Here is a 15,885-nt window from a genome sequence, read left to right on the forward strand (position 1 = left end):
TAGATGATATCTGAACGAATTACACGATGTGATTTAATACGACAAGATACTGTGATGAAAACTTTAGCCCGTTACAGGTTTATGCATGTTAAAATAACAGACTCATTGTCAGACTTTCAATGTCTCCGCGTCAATCAACTATGCCTCCGAGTTATTACATCGCATTTATACGTATATACAGATTAGGTTACATAGAATTAATGTGCTGCCGCAACTTTCACTTATTACGTACGTAACTCTTTATTATGTTTTTTCAAGGTACAAATAATCCGTACACTTAGTCCGCTTTCGTGTTAATAAAATGTCAACATTGCGAACGTGTTAGTGGGATTTTTATTTAGTCCTGTGTGTGGAAAGATTTTGAATTTAGTCATCCGTTTTACTTCCTGATGTCCCCGAGAATACACGATACTTACTTTCGCGGTAATTTGACACTTGACTTTATCGTGCGAAGTTTGGACGTTTTCTCTGGATGCAGTTTGCAGCACAGTATGGATGATGCAGTGAAGGAACTTAACTTCTGGGAATTGATTGTTAAAAACAAGTTCTTTCATTGAACTATCAACTGTGTTGCAAATTGTAATTGAGAAAGGTGTCCAGACTGTATTCGAAGTGTAGTCTTCTTCGTGCATCGGTTTGCAGTTGCTTTTTCCGATAAAGTTAGAGACGAAATTTATTTTGATTACAAGACGCTGCTCACGAACTTGCGCGATGATCGATGACAACAAAACCGAAATGATAGTGCGTATATGACGCGACGTCCGACGTAATAAACTTAACGTGGTACTCGCGAATGATGCGAGTATTTTTATTATATTTTTACCTATCAAATGAAAATATAATAAAGATACATTATTTACATTATACAGCATCATTCGATTCTTGTCGCAAACGTTTGCCGTGAAAGCCCGCGAGCAGTTGCTGGCATTCATAATCATTTAATGCGCGTAATAACTTGACCGAAGAAGGCGTTTCGTAAACTAATGTGTACGCTCGGCAGGAATAATTTGCGCACAATTAATTGTGCTGGCGAATAATGGTTATCACTGAATAACGTAGCAGCAGAGATCGTGGAGATAAAACGGTGACGAGCTCAATAATCAGATAGGTCGATAGTCAGGCATAAGCGTTTCAATCGGGAATTTCGTATAGATGTTATTGGCTGTTTCCTCGATAATAGCCGCAACTATCGTATTAATTTCGAGCCTTGCATCTTTCGCCATTTCTTTCGAGTTATTGTTCATATAATCATTCATCGAGTTGACTGTTTTGACGTCGTTTGGGTTCGGCGGATATGCATAGAACTCTGCGTTCTTTACGGAGAACTTTACCAAGACCTTGCTCACCCGAAACATTTCCTTTCCATTTGTATTGTTATAAAATACACCTTTTATGCAGATGGTAGCAGTGACATCCGAAAAATGCATGTTCATACGGTCACCGTTTATCGTAAGGTATTGATCATGCTGCAAGTAGTCTATGTCGTAGCAAGAGTGCGTAGAGAGTCTTAGGAAGTACGCTTCAAATGTGATTGTGCTCACTTCGTCGTTAGTTCTGGAAACAACAGTTAAAAGTTACTTTCACGCTGCGCCGTGCCGACGATCCGATCGTTGTAGACCGGGTTTCGTCCGGGTTTCGACAGGACTGTGCTATTCTTTCACCCCAAAAAAAGTAATTTTAGAGCAAGCGGAATCATCTAAATTTTAGAGGATTTCTCTAAGATTCAAAGGAAAATATTATGAACACATTATTCTTAAAGTTAGAGGAATTATTATATATGTTATATGTGTAACGCAAATCTTATTGATTTTAATATAAATTTTCTTTTATACACAGATTACTTAATCTTTTTCTCAGAAGATTACTACTTATTTTTAGACTGTACTTTATTTTTACTGATTATATTAGTTAATTTGAAAAAATTATTATAATGTTTATCGAAAAGTAATATATACATATATATATATATAGATATACTTTTAGCTCCAGTTCTACAATGAGCAGGCACGAATGAAATAAGATCATCATAACAAATAAATTTTCAATCAGTTTCGTTATGGACTTCATAGCTATAAAGATGTCCATGATAACCAATTGTATGAAACATAGTTAAAAGGAAGAATATATTATTCAACTTTTTCTAATAGGTTATAAACTATATTTGATGGAATATGGGTAAATGATCTTCGTTACATGTTATATTACACACACGTTACGTTATATAACATACATACCTTTTTTAAAAAGCATTTCAAATATTCTAACCCATGAGTATAAAATTATTTTTTCATTCATGTCTGGAAGTAGAGCATGACTGAATAGAAAGAAGCCGACATTCAAATCAACATATTCCTCTTCATATAACACAAAAATTAATTAATGTAAGAGGAAATCTTCTTGAAATAAGAGGCAAATAGTTAAAGTAATATCTAATAAATTTTAGATAAACGGTTCACTTTAGTCGCTTTATCGAAAGAGGAATCCTCTTTCTGTAAAAGGTTTCGCTTAGAATATGAAAAAAATCATTTTACAATGATGTTTTTTGCTACGGGGAAAATCACTTTACAAATAGAATACTTTTTTTTGGGTGTTGCCGTGCGACGAGTAGTATTGTAGTAGGTTGTCAATCGCCCGTAACATTCGCTCGGAAATTTCTGACGATAACAACGTCGCGCACAATGCGACTTGTCGCACCGCAAATTAACATGCATAAGCGTGTTATAATAGCGTCGATCGACCCGTCGACTTTCCAGATGGGGATAATCGTCCCGCATCTGGACCGTACGTTACCGTAGAGATCTCATTCGCTACTTATTACTTACACGACGTTATTTATCTTGTAGTCCGTTAGTCCATAGATGGTCATATTAAAAAACGTCATTCTTCTTATCCTTGTATGTGCAAAGTTGAGCGGCAATTCATGTACGTAAAAAGGCTCGAATGGCACCACATTCAAATCCTGGATGCCATCGGCTAAATATGACTTTATCGAGAGCATGCTGGATGGTAGGCAATCTTGCACAGCGTATCTTTCCCTCTCACACTTGTACAGATCCGGTACTGCAAACAAGACACACAATATGCTCAGCGATTTCTCTCTGCGCGTCAAGCAGGGCAATATAACTGCATCTTCGTGTTTGTCTCGGAAGGGTCATGGACCGATTCAATTGATACTTTGGATTGCACGTATCTGCCAGAGACGGACTTCTAGTCGCAAGGAGCAAACGGAGGTATCGTGTATCTTTCTTTTTCGAGACAATCACTTTGCACGACGATGGTATGATACTCACGTATCGACATAACATCTTTGTTGTTCTGTTGTTGTTCGTCGTTTATCGGTATCGCCCAAGCCGTAGCCATGCCACTCGTTAAAAGAAGGGACGTGAAAATGGTGAGCATTGTTTCAGGCAAGAGAAGATCCTTGGTTAAATTCTTTGATTTGACGATACGTCAAAATGTCCGGACTTCGGCGTGCGACTTATGCGACTTCTGCGTGCGAATACGCCGTCAAGTGCTTACGATATTCCGACTGTTTGAATATCCTGACCTGCTTCGCATGGATCTTGTTTTGTTTTCTTTCCAACACGTCGCCTTTCATCGTCACATATTGATAAGACATTGACGAACAGTTTAGCTGAGAGGTCGATGGAATAACTTTAGACTTGTAAATATCCGATGAAAATCGTCGCAAAGTCATGCACAAATTCGCAGCCGTTATTCGTGACTGCTCCGGGATAAATGATCTTTCAAATCGAGTAGCGTACTCTCTTATATTAGGAGTGTGATTTAGTTTTGAGAGTTTTTTTCTCAGAAACTGATTTACTTAAACAAGATAATAAACGAATATCTTATTCAAAATATTTTCTTTCATTTTCTACAGCTTTTTCCCATCGTACTGGCAAGAGATAGATTCCGGGACGATAAAAAGAATCTTTGGAAATCCAATTTTCAACAAATTTTCGTACTTATTCGTAGTGATGGAAATGTGTATCCTCTAGAGCAGAGTTTCCTAACCTTTTTTGCATTTCGCACTCCTAAAAACTTATTAATAAACCTTCGCACCCCCTATAGAAAAAATTATTCGTTTGTTTTATAGTAAAAATTAGTTGTTGTGATTTTAAAGTAAAAAGTTAAAAATCAAAAAAGATATTCAATTTTTTATTAAACTATAAAGAGTTGAGTAACGTATTGTAGAATAACATGTTAATATTTATAAATATTTGTCAATCATAAATAAAACATTAGAAAGAAAAAATGTATAGAACTAATGCACTTAATTTATAATAATTTATTATTACATAGTATTGTTTTATAGAAATTAACTATTATTTTAATATTATAAAATTATTATCCATGGTATCAAGTTTCGTATAGTGACACGTCATGAATATATGTGTACAGATACGTAAAACATATATAATTTTAATAACATTTTTTTTTAATTTCACGGTAAAAATGCCAAATTATTCCAGAATTCATCTTGATCATTATTAATTACAATCACCTTTCCTCGCACCCCTAAGGTATATTTTTTCGCACCCTCAGGGAATACGAACACCTCTGATTGGGAACCTCTGCTCTAGAGCATGTTGCATCAACCGGAACATGTAATAATCGGATAAAGCAATGTCTGGAAAATACGCGGGATGCGATAGAACTTCCCACTCTAATAGCGTTTGCTTCACTGATAATGCAACATGAGATCGGGCATCATCATGAAGAAGAATCACTTTACATCGTTTACTCATAATTGGTAGCCGTTTTGGTGCTATGCTCGCTACAATTTGTATAATTGTTGTCGATCAGTATAATTGTGTAACGATCAGCGGTGACAGTTTCATTCGGATTTAATTGTTCACAGTACACAACACCTACCTTCTTCCACCACATACACCTTACAGCGATATCTTTGAGCCGTGAATATTGCATTTTAAAGTGGATGTTGCTAATTGGCCTGGATCAATCTACGGTTTTTTTCGTTTGGGATTATCAAAATAGATGCACTTCTCACCCCCAGTAACAATTTGATATTCGATAAAACTCTTCATTCTTTGTCTGACGATCAACGAAATGCAAATGTTTAATCACAATGCCATTTTCCAATAATTGATGCGGAACCTATTTTCCTTCTTTGCATTTCTTTGCACTTTTCCATATCATATAAACATTTAGTAACTGTTGTATGATCAACATTTAATGCTCTGGCAAGTTCTGAAGTGGTGCTGGATTTTCGTTCAATAATGCTTGCAAATTTATATTTTCAAGCCGCCTTTGGTTGTCCCCAGCGATCTTTGTCGTTAACATTGAAATTATCATTTTTAATCATTTAAACCAATATTCACATGTCTTAATTGACGGAGCACAATATTACTATAAGTTTAGAATTCTGACCTTTAACTGTCGTTTTCTTCCGATCAAAAGACAAAAGCAACACATGTAGAAAATGCTCTTTAGGAAGTTCCATTTTTCAGGTATTAACACGATTTAATTTTTTTAATGCGTTTATTGTTACTAAATGACTAAGTATCATGGATTAATATTAAAGCATTAAGAAGCAATAGCTGTGATTGGAATATCTTCGACAAAACTGACATTAGTGCCACCTCTTGCAAAACCTTCAAAATTAAATCACACTCGTAATATCTCAGCACTTTGCGAAGCAAGATTTTCAGGTTTCAAAGTGTTGGGAACAATACATCGGCGAATTTACTCCGGCAGTTTTGCATCATATGCTGAGGGAATAAGTGTTTCCTAAGGTTTAACGTTTATAGTACCGAACAACGATATATCGTATCGCATGTGATGGCGTCTTATTATTCGCATCGCGAGAGATAAATTTATGAAACATTATAAATGGTTGAATTCCTCTTCAAAAGTTCTATATGAGATGTTCCATGAATTGAAAAAATTGTTTATGGGTTTAACTCTCTGTTATATTCCGCGACGCTCCTGATGCTTGCTGCGCATCATGGGATTATCATTCAGTTTTCTGTTTTGATATTAGTAATTTTGTTACAAATAATTGAAAATGCAGTATTTATGCTTTATACTACGTGTTCTACATCAAACTATGACCAACCGACGGTTCTTCTTATTTGCAAATACTATTTATAAAAAATAACTGATTTTTATATTTTTTCCTAATAATTTTGAATAAACATTATTAGTACGATTTTCAACAAATATTAAAATACATTTAGCATTAGTTTATTCTTCCTTTATTTCGTAATATATTCCTTTTGAACTTGGTAAATATCATTCTTACTTTTATATTTATACTTTTTTTCAAACCTTACTAAATTATATCAGCTTGGTTCGATATTCTTCGCTTAGGTATAATTCTTTCGATCAGCACTAAAAGGATTAATCTTCGTCAGTCTAGTAACTGATAATATCGACTCCCATTGCTGCGTAAGGTAGCATCAAGTACGTCTCTGCAAGGTCAAATTTGTCTTAAGGTTTGCTCGTTATGTGCATAACTTTTTATTGCATTTATTTAAAGTACAAATAAGTTTGTATATTTTCTTTGCTTTTACTTTGGCACCGATAAATATGTCGATATGTTGAACGTTTTGAAGAGAATTGTTTTGCTCTCCGGAAGCAGAACTACTTTTACCGCCGCGCCGTCCTTCGGTTATTCCAGAGCGTACGTGTATTTCTCTCTCGCGGATAATTGTGCATTTGCTCGGGCGCTCCTCCTCGATGGAGTTTGAAACACAGCTGAGAAAAAAACTCCACTTCCGAGAATTGATTGAAAACAAGATCTCGCTACGTTCCAAACATCGAACAAAAGAGCATTTGAATCATATGTTACAGAGTTGCGTGTAATTCGCCGATCAAAGATTGCAACTTTTTCCTCGACAGATTTTGTAACGTGTTATGCATTCAATAGGAAGCGGAACCTCTTGAGGTTAATTAGTAACAATAAGTATCCTATCGGGTGCGGTCCTAAGCGGATCCTATCCAGGTTGGTTGCGACCTGAAATGTCCAACCAACAACTCCAAGCCAAGTCAAATATTTCTCTATATCGTGCAGGCATTTTGATCACACTTTTATCCACCGGATAAAAGTACAATGAAAGGCTGCTACTCACACTGTGCACCATCATTCACCGATTGCCACGCAAGCCCACGAAACCCACGAAGAGCGGCTCGCAATCGTGACTAATTAATGCGCATTTAATTTCGTCGGGAAGGAAACATTTTGCTAAACAGGGCAAAGAAACCTTCGCTCGAAACGAAACGTCATCATGTAGCGTATTGAGGACTGACAGTTGTCATATAGTAAACAATTCATCGTCGCAGCGATAAAATAAAAACAATGGCGCGCTTAGGAAGAAGATTAATATTTTAATCGGGAATTTCGAGAGAACATCATGCTCGCGCGATTGTCCGAGTAATATCTCGGCTGCGACCTCTTCGAGTTTCGGTGTTACTTTGGGTGCGATTTTCGTCCAGCTTCTGTTGAAGCGTGAATTTATGTCGCAGAACGTCGGTCTTGTCTGGACTCGCTTTCGTGCGGTGGCGTTTCCTTGGAGCCTTAATTTTATATGGACGAGGTCTTCTCTCTCGTACTTGCTCTCGTGATACTTGCCTGTGTTATTAGATCATTATAATATGTAAATATGAAATGTCCGATTTCCTTAAGTATTAAGTTCGATAGTCGCTATCTCCGACGGTTCATTTTTACAGTTCTTGGTTTTTTATTATGTACATCATCACTCTTTCAAACGCATGATTTGGTTTGTGATTATTTTTCGAATTGTCTTTGTTACAGCAATTTTTGTGTAACCATGGGTAAGCCAAAAATTTGTGATAGTTTCGAATATGAGCTCCGCCGTGAAACCAATGCAACACAGACAACTCGAGATATCAACAAAGTGTTTAGTGAAGATGTGGCTAATGAACGCACGAAGTACGTCGATGGTTTGAAAAATTTCGTTCTGGCGATTTTAATCTTGAAAATGAGCCATATGGGCGACCTGAGACCAAGATGGATAATAATGAACTGAAAGCTGTAGTGGAAGCGGAAACATCTCAAACTACATGTGAATTAGTAGCAAGGTTTAATGTTACTATTCTAACGATATTGAATCATTTGAAACAAATCGGCAAGGTAAAGAAGCTGGATAAATGGGTTCCGTATGAATTAAAGTATAAATTAAAAACGAGCCTCAGAAGAGAAATCATCTCGAAGCTTACCTTTCTTTATTATCACGACATAAAGGCGAACCATTTTTACATCGTATTGTTACGTATGATGAAAAATAGATTCTTTTCGACAATCGCAAGCGTTCGGCACAATGGCTGGATGTAGATGAAGTGCTGAAACGCAGTTCGAAACCGAATATTCACCAAAAAAGCTAATGGTGTCTGTTTGATGGTCTAGCGCTGGTATTATCCACTACAGCTTCATGAAACATGGTTAATCGATTACAGCGGATAACTACTATAAGCAACTGAACGAAATGATGAGGATGTTTACGATTAACCAGCTGAGGTTGGTCAATAGAAACAGGCCAATCCTCTTGCAAGACAATGTTCGACATGTCGCACAACGCTGCTCAAACTACAAGAGTTGGACTTGGAAACTTTCCGTCATTCACCAGACCTTGCATCAACTGACTAACACTTCTTTCAGGCATTGGGCCACTTTTTGCAAGGAAAAATATTCAATTCTCAACAAGCTGTGGAAAACGCTTTCCGCGATTTCACCGTTACCCGCTCTTCAGGCTTCTTTGCTGCTAACATAAATAATCCAACAAACACAATATTATATGTAACATACCTGTTAGTTGTAATTTCCTACTCAACAATATAACTGTTATATAACACATGAGTTATATAACAGTTATATTGTTGAGTAAGAAATTACAACTAACAGAGGTATATTACATGTAATATTATGTTTGCTGGGAAGCTACCGTTAAGAACTGTGTCGATAGTTTAGGCACATATATTTTGATTAATTGTATTATTTCTAGTTTGAGATATAATAAACCAAACTTTTGATTCAAAATCGGACATTTAATACTTAATGACCTGATACAACGACGCATGCTAGGACTTCAAATTCTCTCCCATCCTACAGTTTGTTTCTTACAAAGCTTTTATTATTTACATGGTATACAGCAGACAGTTGGGCCACTGGGGAATATACACGAAATTCTATCTGATTCATCGCGTGTTAACGTTAGAAACAACAATTTCAGCCTACTTTCGTGTTCATTCGCTCACGATCCGACGCGGATCGTTTCGGTCGAACGAAGCCATCACTTCCTTGAACGTACGACGAATATCGCGGAACACGCCAATTGACCGCCGCGTCCTCACTTGCATCTTTAAGGCTCGTTAACGTCCATCCCGGAAAACATCCTGGGGAAGTCCCTTCTACAATTGGCACCTCCGACGGTAATCGTCATATGACGAATGAAACGTTAGTTGACCGATCAGTCGGTTAAACTGTATCGAGCTTCTTTCTGGAATAATCATCGTGCATCACCCGCGTGTGAATTTCGACTCGTGCGTCAATCTGGCCGACAACAGTCAGCTACGTCGTTTGTCTTGAAGAGTGACACGTCGTAAATTTTCGTATCCGTTAAACGTCAATGCTTGTGAAATGACACGTGTCATTGAATTTTTGATCGCAAGCAATGTTGGGGGCATTTAGTCAGACCGAACTTCCAGCGCATGCGCCAATTTACGTCACGCATATAACTGCTTATCATACTCGTACTTAAATGCAATATTGAAGGTTTTTGTGGAGTCCGAACCATATCTTTTTCCATTTTCTTTTTCTATATAGCCTGCATTCCAATATTAATTGCTAGCACTGAAAATCTATAGTATATATGACACAAATGATGTATTTTCAGTACTGGCAGTGAATATTGGAATGTAGCCATAATCCTATATTGCTACATTGGTTTCGCCTTAAGAGCACCCTATTGTGCATAAGCGAATACGAGTTTATCAAAACTTGTAACGTAGATTGACTCATGCGCAGGAGGTTCGATGGGACTAAATGCCTCCAACACTGGTCGCAAGGAGGGAGTAGAAGTAGAGTGATGTATAAGGCCCAATTCCACAACTTGCTTTAAACTCCGTTTAAACTCCGTTTAAAGCAAGTTGTGGAACTAGGCCTAAACCAGAAAGAAGAAGGAGAGAAGCCATGGGCCGCTTTTAGCCTTTAGAGTGCGAAGCGCTTTCTGTACAACCGTGCACATGAACTACGATGCCAAATGTCCACGATTTTTTACTGATTTCTTCCATCACGTACGCACACATAGCCGGCTCGGTCTATCCGTGTGGGCCACGCGCTCGGCAATCGTCGGCGCGCCGAACGACATAGAGAATATCTTTCCCTCCTTCTCATTCTCGTGTTCGCTCAGCAACGCGAGCGAGAATATCTTTTCCTCTTTCTCGCTCTCGTTCTCGCTCAGCGACGCGAGCGAGGCTAATTCTTTCTGGGCTATAATCTGATAAGGGCTGCTTCCAAACTTGGGGTCACCGATTTTGACGAGTTTTAGCAGAATGTAATATAGGTCCAGCAAAAGCTACTGTTAACCGGAGACGATGCAACACTCAAGCATTTGGGAAAAATTACAAATTGAAATTTCGCGATTTTAAGTATGCTCCATTAATCCAATGTTTACAGAATGATTTCCAAACGTAGCGCAGCAGACCAGGCGCGGTACTGGTAGTCACCGGGTTGCGTGTTCGCGCCTGGCAATGTCTTGTTATTTTTTTTATATGTTTTTATACGTTTTATATGTTTATATTTATTTTATGTTTTTTTTTTACTTTTACGAATAAAAATATATATATTACAGAAGAATAGGAAGATAAATTTATTATACAAATAGCCTTTTCTATGTTTCATGAAGGAGAATGGACACACAATTCAAATATAGGTATATATTATGTATAATTAATATTTATTGCATCTATTTTAATTAATACATTTATATGTATATAACCGTGGACAAAATTAAGTGGATAGGTATCATAAATAACAAAAGATTAATTTAATTTAACTGATACAGTCAAAAATCAAATTTTATTGCTTATTTAAATTAACGAGTATAATTTGACAAAATGTAAAGAAAAACCAATTGTAACAAATAATATATTAGAATTTTTATTGATTAATGATAATAATATAAAACTGCACATGGTCAAAATTAAGTGGACACTTTATACAAAGTAAATATTAATACTTTGTATTGTAGCCTTTTGCTTTTATTACTGCTTGTAAACGTCGTGGCATACTTTCAACAAGTTTTTCCAGATAATATTTATCAATTCTTTGAAACTTTAGTCGCAATTCATTTAAAAACTCTTCTTTATTATTGCGTTTTTCTAATGGAATCTCTACATCCAATAACTCCATAAATTTTCGATTGAGTTAAGGTTCGGACTTTGTGTATGAAGGCCATTCAGGGACTTCTATTTTATAATTCTGGAAAAATTGTTCCATTTTCTTTGCTGTGTGCTTCGAATCATTTTGTGTGTATGTGTGTGTGTGTCTTGCTGAAACAATTGTCTTATTGAGATCCATTCTTAGAAGTGATTCTTCTAAGTTTTCATTTAAAATGTTAATATATTTATCAGCATTCATGATTCTATCTATAGCTACTAAATTTCCAATCCCATACCACGAAAAATAAGCCCATATCATTATTGCACCTCCTCCATATTTGACTGTTGGTACAACATATTGCTTCTTTAGAGCTTCATTCGATTTCCTTCACACGGGTGCTCTCTTTTTTTTTTATTCAATGATTCAAATTTACTTTCATCGCTCTATATTATTCGTTTCCAAATGATAAATGGCTTATTTACATATTTTTTAGCAAAAGCTGAACTTTTCTTTTTATGCATTCTTTATTAATGTATAATTTACGTCTACTTACACGACTCTTTAAACCCACCTTTTTTAATCTTCGTCTCACAGTTCTTGAAAATATGTTTAATTGTAGTTGTCCAACAATGTTTCGTGATGTTGTCGATGGGTTATGACGTTGAGCTTCTCTCACAATTCTTCTGTCAAGCGTAATAAAAGCAAAAGGCTACAATACAAAGTATTAATACTTACTTTGTATAGTGTCCACTTAATTTTTACCATGTGCAGTTTTATATTATTATCGTTAATCAATAAAAATTCTAATATATTATTTGTTACAATTGGTTTTTCCTTATATTTTGTTTAAATTATACTTCGTTAATTTAAATAAGCAATAAAGGTTTGATTTTTTGATATTATTATAGTTAAATTAAATTAATCTTTTAATATTTATGATACCTGTCCACTTAATTTTGTCCACGATTATATACATACAAATGTATTAATTAAAACAGATGCAATAAATACTAATTATATATAATACATATCTATATTTGAATTGTGTGTCCATTCTCCTTCATAAAAAATAGAAAAGGCTGTTTGTATAGTAAATTTATCTTCCTATTCTTCTGTAATATATATATTTTTATTCGTAAGAGGAAAAAAACATATAAAATATAAAAAAAATTAAAAGACATTTCCAGGCGCGAACACGCAACGCGGTGACTACCAGTACTGCGCTTAGTCTGCTGCGCTACGCTTGGAAATCACTCTGTAAACATTGGATTAATGGAGTATACTTAAAATCGTGAAATTTTAAGTTGTAACTTTTCCCAAATGCTTGAGTGTTGCATCGTCTCCGGCTAACAGTAGCTTTTGCTGGACCTATATTACATTTCTGCTAAAGCTCGTCAAAATCGGTGACCGCAAGTTTGGAAGCAGTCTTTGTCAGATTATAGCCCAGAAGGAATTAGCCTCGCCGCGTCGCTGAGTGAGAACGAGAGCGAGAAGGAGGGAATGATATTCTCTGTAGCTCGGCGCGCCGACAATTGCCGAGCGCGTGACCCACACGAGTAGACCGAGTCGGCTATGTGTGCATGCGTGGTGAGGGAAATCAGTAAAAAATCGTGGACATTGGCATCGTAGTTCATGTGCACGGTTGTACAGAGAGCACTTCGCACTAGGCTCGGCCAAAAGCGGTCCATGACTCCTCTCCTTCTTATCTCTGTATAAATATTCATCTCCGTCCGCGAACTGGGGCTTCGTTAGGTCGCACGACGATCGCAGAGTTACACGTGTCTATAACGTTGCCTGCAGATCTCACTGCGACCGAGACGTTCGTCATTACGAGGAACGTGAAAATGGCATGCATGATGGTTCAAGACAAAAGTCCTCTGAGATCTGAATTCTAGGGAAGCTAACGACGTGCTAACGCGACGTGTCGTAATGCCGAGCGAGAGCGACTCTGCCTCACGGAACTGTCGATTAATCGACAATGACTTGTTGATTTCTGACAAGTAATCACCTTGCCGATTATTGCAATTATATTCGCGTCTCCCTCTAATAATAAGCTAGTTGTCGGGATTTATGTTTTAAACATGATGATCACGTGTCGATGACAAGATACGAGCGGTCACCACTGAGAGAATAACACGCGAAACTAGCAGACGCGTGCCGAATTTGTTGCCGCGAATTCGCGCGTTTCGTAACCGACGTCAGGGCGACTATCCGGAAAAAAGTAATCTCGGATCGACTTCGAAAAATTCCAGGACAAACTCATGTGAGAAAGAAGTGTAAAAAGGCGCAATGTCCAGTGTTTCCACTCGCGCATTGCCACTCCGTTAATTCGCTACATCTGTCGTTGACGTCCGTGCATTTGCGTTGAATTTTGTGCCGGAAACACAACGAACCGTTCCGAGAGTACCGAGACGTTGCGGAAAGCCTTTGGAGATGAATGCTCGTCAAGATCGTGTGTGCTCGACAGCTATAAGCCGCTCGAGAATAGACAAGCCTTGTTCAAGACGTTCAGCGACGTTCAGGTTCAGGTTGAAGCAGTGTGGGGTTCGGTGATGGAGGATCGGCGTTTGACTGTCTGAGAGAGCTAGCTGAGGATGTTGAGATGTTGGATTCATGCCGTAGCATTCTACGAGGAAAAACAAATTTTTGCTGACCATATTTTTGTTACGCTACGATAACGCGCTGGTTCGCATTTCCACTTCGACGTCTGTCCACGACGTGTTTGTGTTTCATTAAAAGCTCGACTGACATCAACGCGCGAGCGCCGTGCGACCTTGTCCTGCTTTCCAGACTGAGCACCTCTGTTACGGAGCTGTGGTTTCTAGTCTGTCGAGGTTCGATCGTACAAGATTCTCGCTGGACGGGTCGAATCTCGTTGGACCGTCCTAGAAATCGAGTCCCAGCAGTCTCGCGAAGACTGGAGGGGACTTGGTTGACTTAAGCGTACTGCGAGCAATGGGGATCACCTTGGAGGCGACCAAACAGATATATGAATACTTAGTGTTTTTTATTTGACTTGTCCTGGAACTTTTTGAACAGAGTAGCATATGTATGTATATATGTATTTGCTTGAAAACGCTATTCTACTAGTCTTTAGTTAATTGGCATTTCATGGCGTATGGCCTCAAGATACGATGGATGAGTTCATCTCACGACCGCCAACTACCGCGCGCACGGCGCAACTACCAAACACGCGAAACACGACCCAAGCTGCTGGATCCGTTTGGACGCGACCCACTCGGCGATATTCGCCGGAGGCCGACGGTAGTGCGAAGGTAGGTCGAAGAGAACTCTCTCACGTTTGGCAGCAGCGCGGAGGAGGGGACCTCGACGACGACGGCTTGTCGAGTGCTCCGTGCTGTCGGTGCGCACCGACATGTACACGCACACATACACACATACACACATACACACACGCACACATACACGCACACGCATGTGGGATGAATTTCAACCTAACGAGCTTGAGAGCGTACCGATCGCGCAAATCACGTCCGCTCCTCGGGAAGAGGAAGGGTGAGAATAATCTGCCGCTCGACGACGAGCCAAAGGGAAAAGAACGCCTTCGCTACGACGCGGCTACGATACGTACGCGAGTTCCCGCTGCGGACGCATGCTATTCTCCCTTCTCTTCCTCCCCTCAGACGCGAGATGCACACTGGAGCCCTGCGATCGCGAGAGGAGTGGCGGGGGAACTGTCAAAAACACGGCGTTTGAAAGGAGAGACACACGATGCATATATGCATACACGCACACGCACCCGCACACGTACACACACACACACACACGTACATACACACTCGTTCTCGCACCTCGCATCTTCCAACAGACTCCACGGCGACCGTACCCTTTGATCGATTTTCACACAGATGGACGGATTTTACATGTGACTTGACTGAGTCCCTCCCATCCTCTGTTGCATCATCGTCAAGAGCAGATCGGAGTACTGCTGCATCATACTGACTATCTTGCCCTGGTCCTGGCCAGCGAGCAACTCCTTGAACTTCGCCGTCGCCTCGTTCGCCATCATGCTGTCGCCGACGTCGTTAGAGTGGTTCTCGCCGCCGCCGGCGACCACCAGCCGCAGGGTGCGCATCGTCTCGTTGACCGACGACTCCAGGCCACGCAGCATCGTGTCCCGGTCGATCTTGCCGCCGGCTGGGTCATCGTGGTCGATCGTCAGCCGCTTGTACAGCTGCACCACGTTGTCGGCGGTCCGCGTCAGCTCGTCCGTGATCGTGTTGCACAGCTGGGTGGACACTGCAAGAACGCACGTCGCGGTGTCAGTAGGTCGTGCGGGAGGTCCTGATTCCGGCGCGCAACACGCCGGACTCCGAGTATATCAATGATTATAAGAAATGACGTATCGTGCAGCGTGCAGGTTTCACATCGGTTTGGAAAATCCGTACGAGACCATGCTATTATGACTGAGACGTCTAATCGAGATATGCGCAGTCGTGTCTAATGACGAGCTATGAACTCGCGCGACGTCTAAGTGTGGCTTTCGCGAGCGTGAGGAGCCG

General features: G+C 39.2%; 2 protein-coding genes and 1 pseudogene across 9 annotated transcripts in view; 1 reads left to right on the forward strand and 2 right to left on the reverse strand.

The window, feature by feature from the left end:
• Window positions 1-219: 219 nt before the first annotated feature.
• LOC105186008 (uncharacterized) lies at window positions 220-3,647 on the reverse strand. Its single transcript, XM_011145927.3, has 3 exons — window positions 3,291-3,647; window positions 2,823-3,060; window positions 220-1,554 (listed from the first exon to the last, which is right to left on the reverse strand). The coding sequence occupies exons 1-3, from the start codon at window positions 3,397-3,399 to the stop codon at window positions 1,101-1,103; spliced, it is 801 nt and encodes a 266-aa protein (XP_011144229.1). The 5' UTR covers window positions 3,400-3,647; the 3' UTR covers window positions 220-1,100.
• A 4,146-nt stretch (window positions 3,648-7,793) lies between these two features.
• Window positions 7,794-9,152, forward strand: LOC112588301 (histone-lysine N-methyltransferase SETMAR-like; annotated as a pseudogene).
• A 5,198-nt stretch (window positions 9,153-14,350) lies between these two features.
• Window positions 14,351-15,885, reverse strand: part of Wdr62 (WD repeat domain 62) — a 134,654-nt gene continuing 133,119 nt past the window's right edge. For all 8 annotated transcript variants that reach the window (XM_025297778.1, XM_025297776.1, XM_025297777.1 and 5 more), the window contains one exon: window positions 14,351-15,622. In XM_025297778.1, the coding sequence (XP_025153563.1) occupies window positions 15,243-15,622 (380 nt within the window). In that variant the 3' untranslated portion in view covers window positions 14,351-15,242. The remainder of the gene's footprint in view (window positions 15,623-15,885) is intronic.

Source organism: Harpegnathos saltator, unplaced genomic scaffold (assembly GCF_003227715.2).
Source record: "Harpegnathos saltator strain DR-91 unplaced genomic scaffold, Hsal_v8.6 scaffold188, whole genome shotgun sequence".
Lineage (NCBI taxonomy): Eukaryota > Metazoa > Arthropoda > Insecta > Hymenoptera > Formicidae > Harpegnathos > Harpegnathos saltator.

Excerpts from the sequence above, each read along its gene's own strand:
- LOC105186008 (XM_011145927.3), bottom strand. The coding sequence starts at position 3,399 with ATGCTCACCATTTTCACGTCCCTTCTTTTAACGAGTGGCATGGCTACG. Across the intron at positions 3,061-3,290 it reads CAAAGATGTTATGTCGATAC|TACCGGATCTGTACAAGTGT; the intron begins GTGAGTATCATA and ends TCTTGTTTGCAG. Across the intron at positions 1,555-2,822 it reads TACAAGATAAATAACGTCGT|AACTAACGACGAAGTGAGCA; the intron begins GTAAGTAATAAG and ends TGTTGTTTCCAG.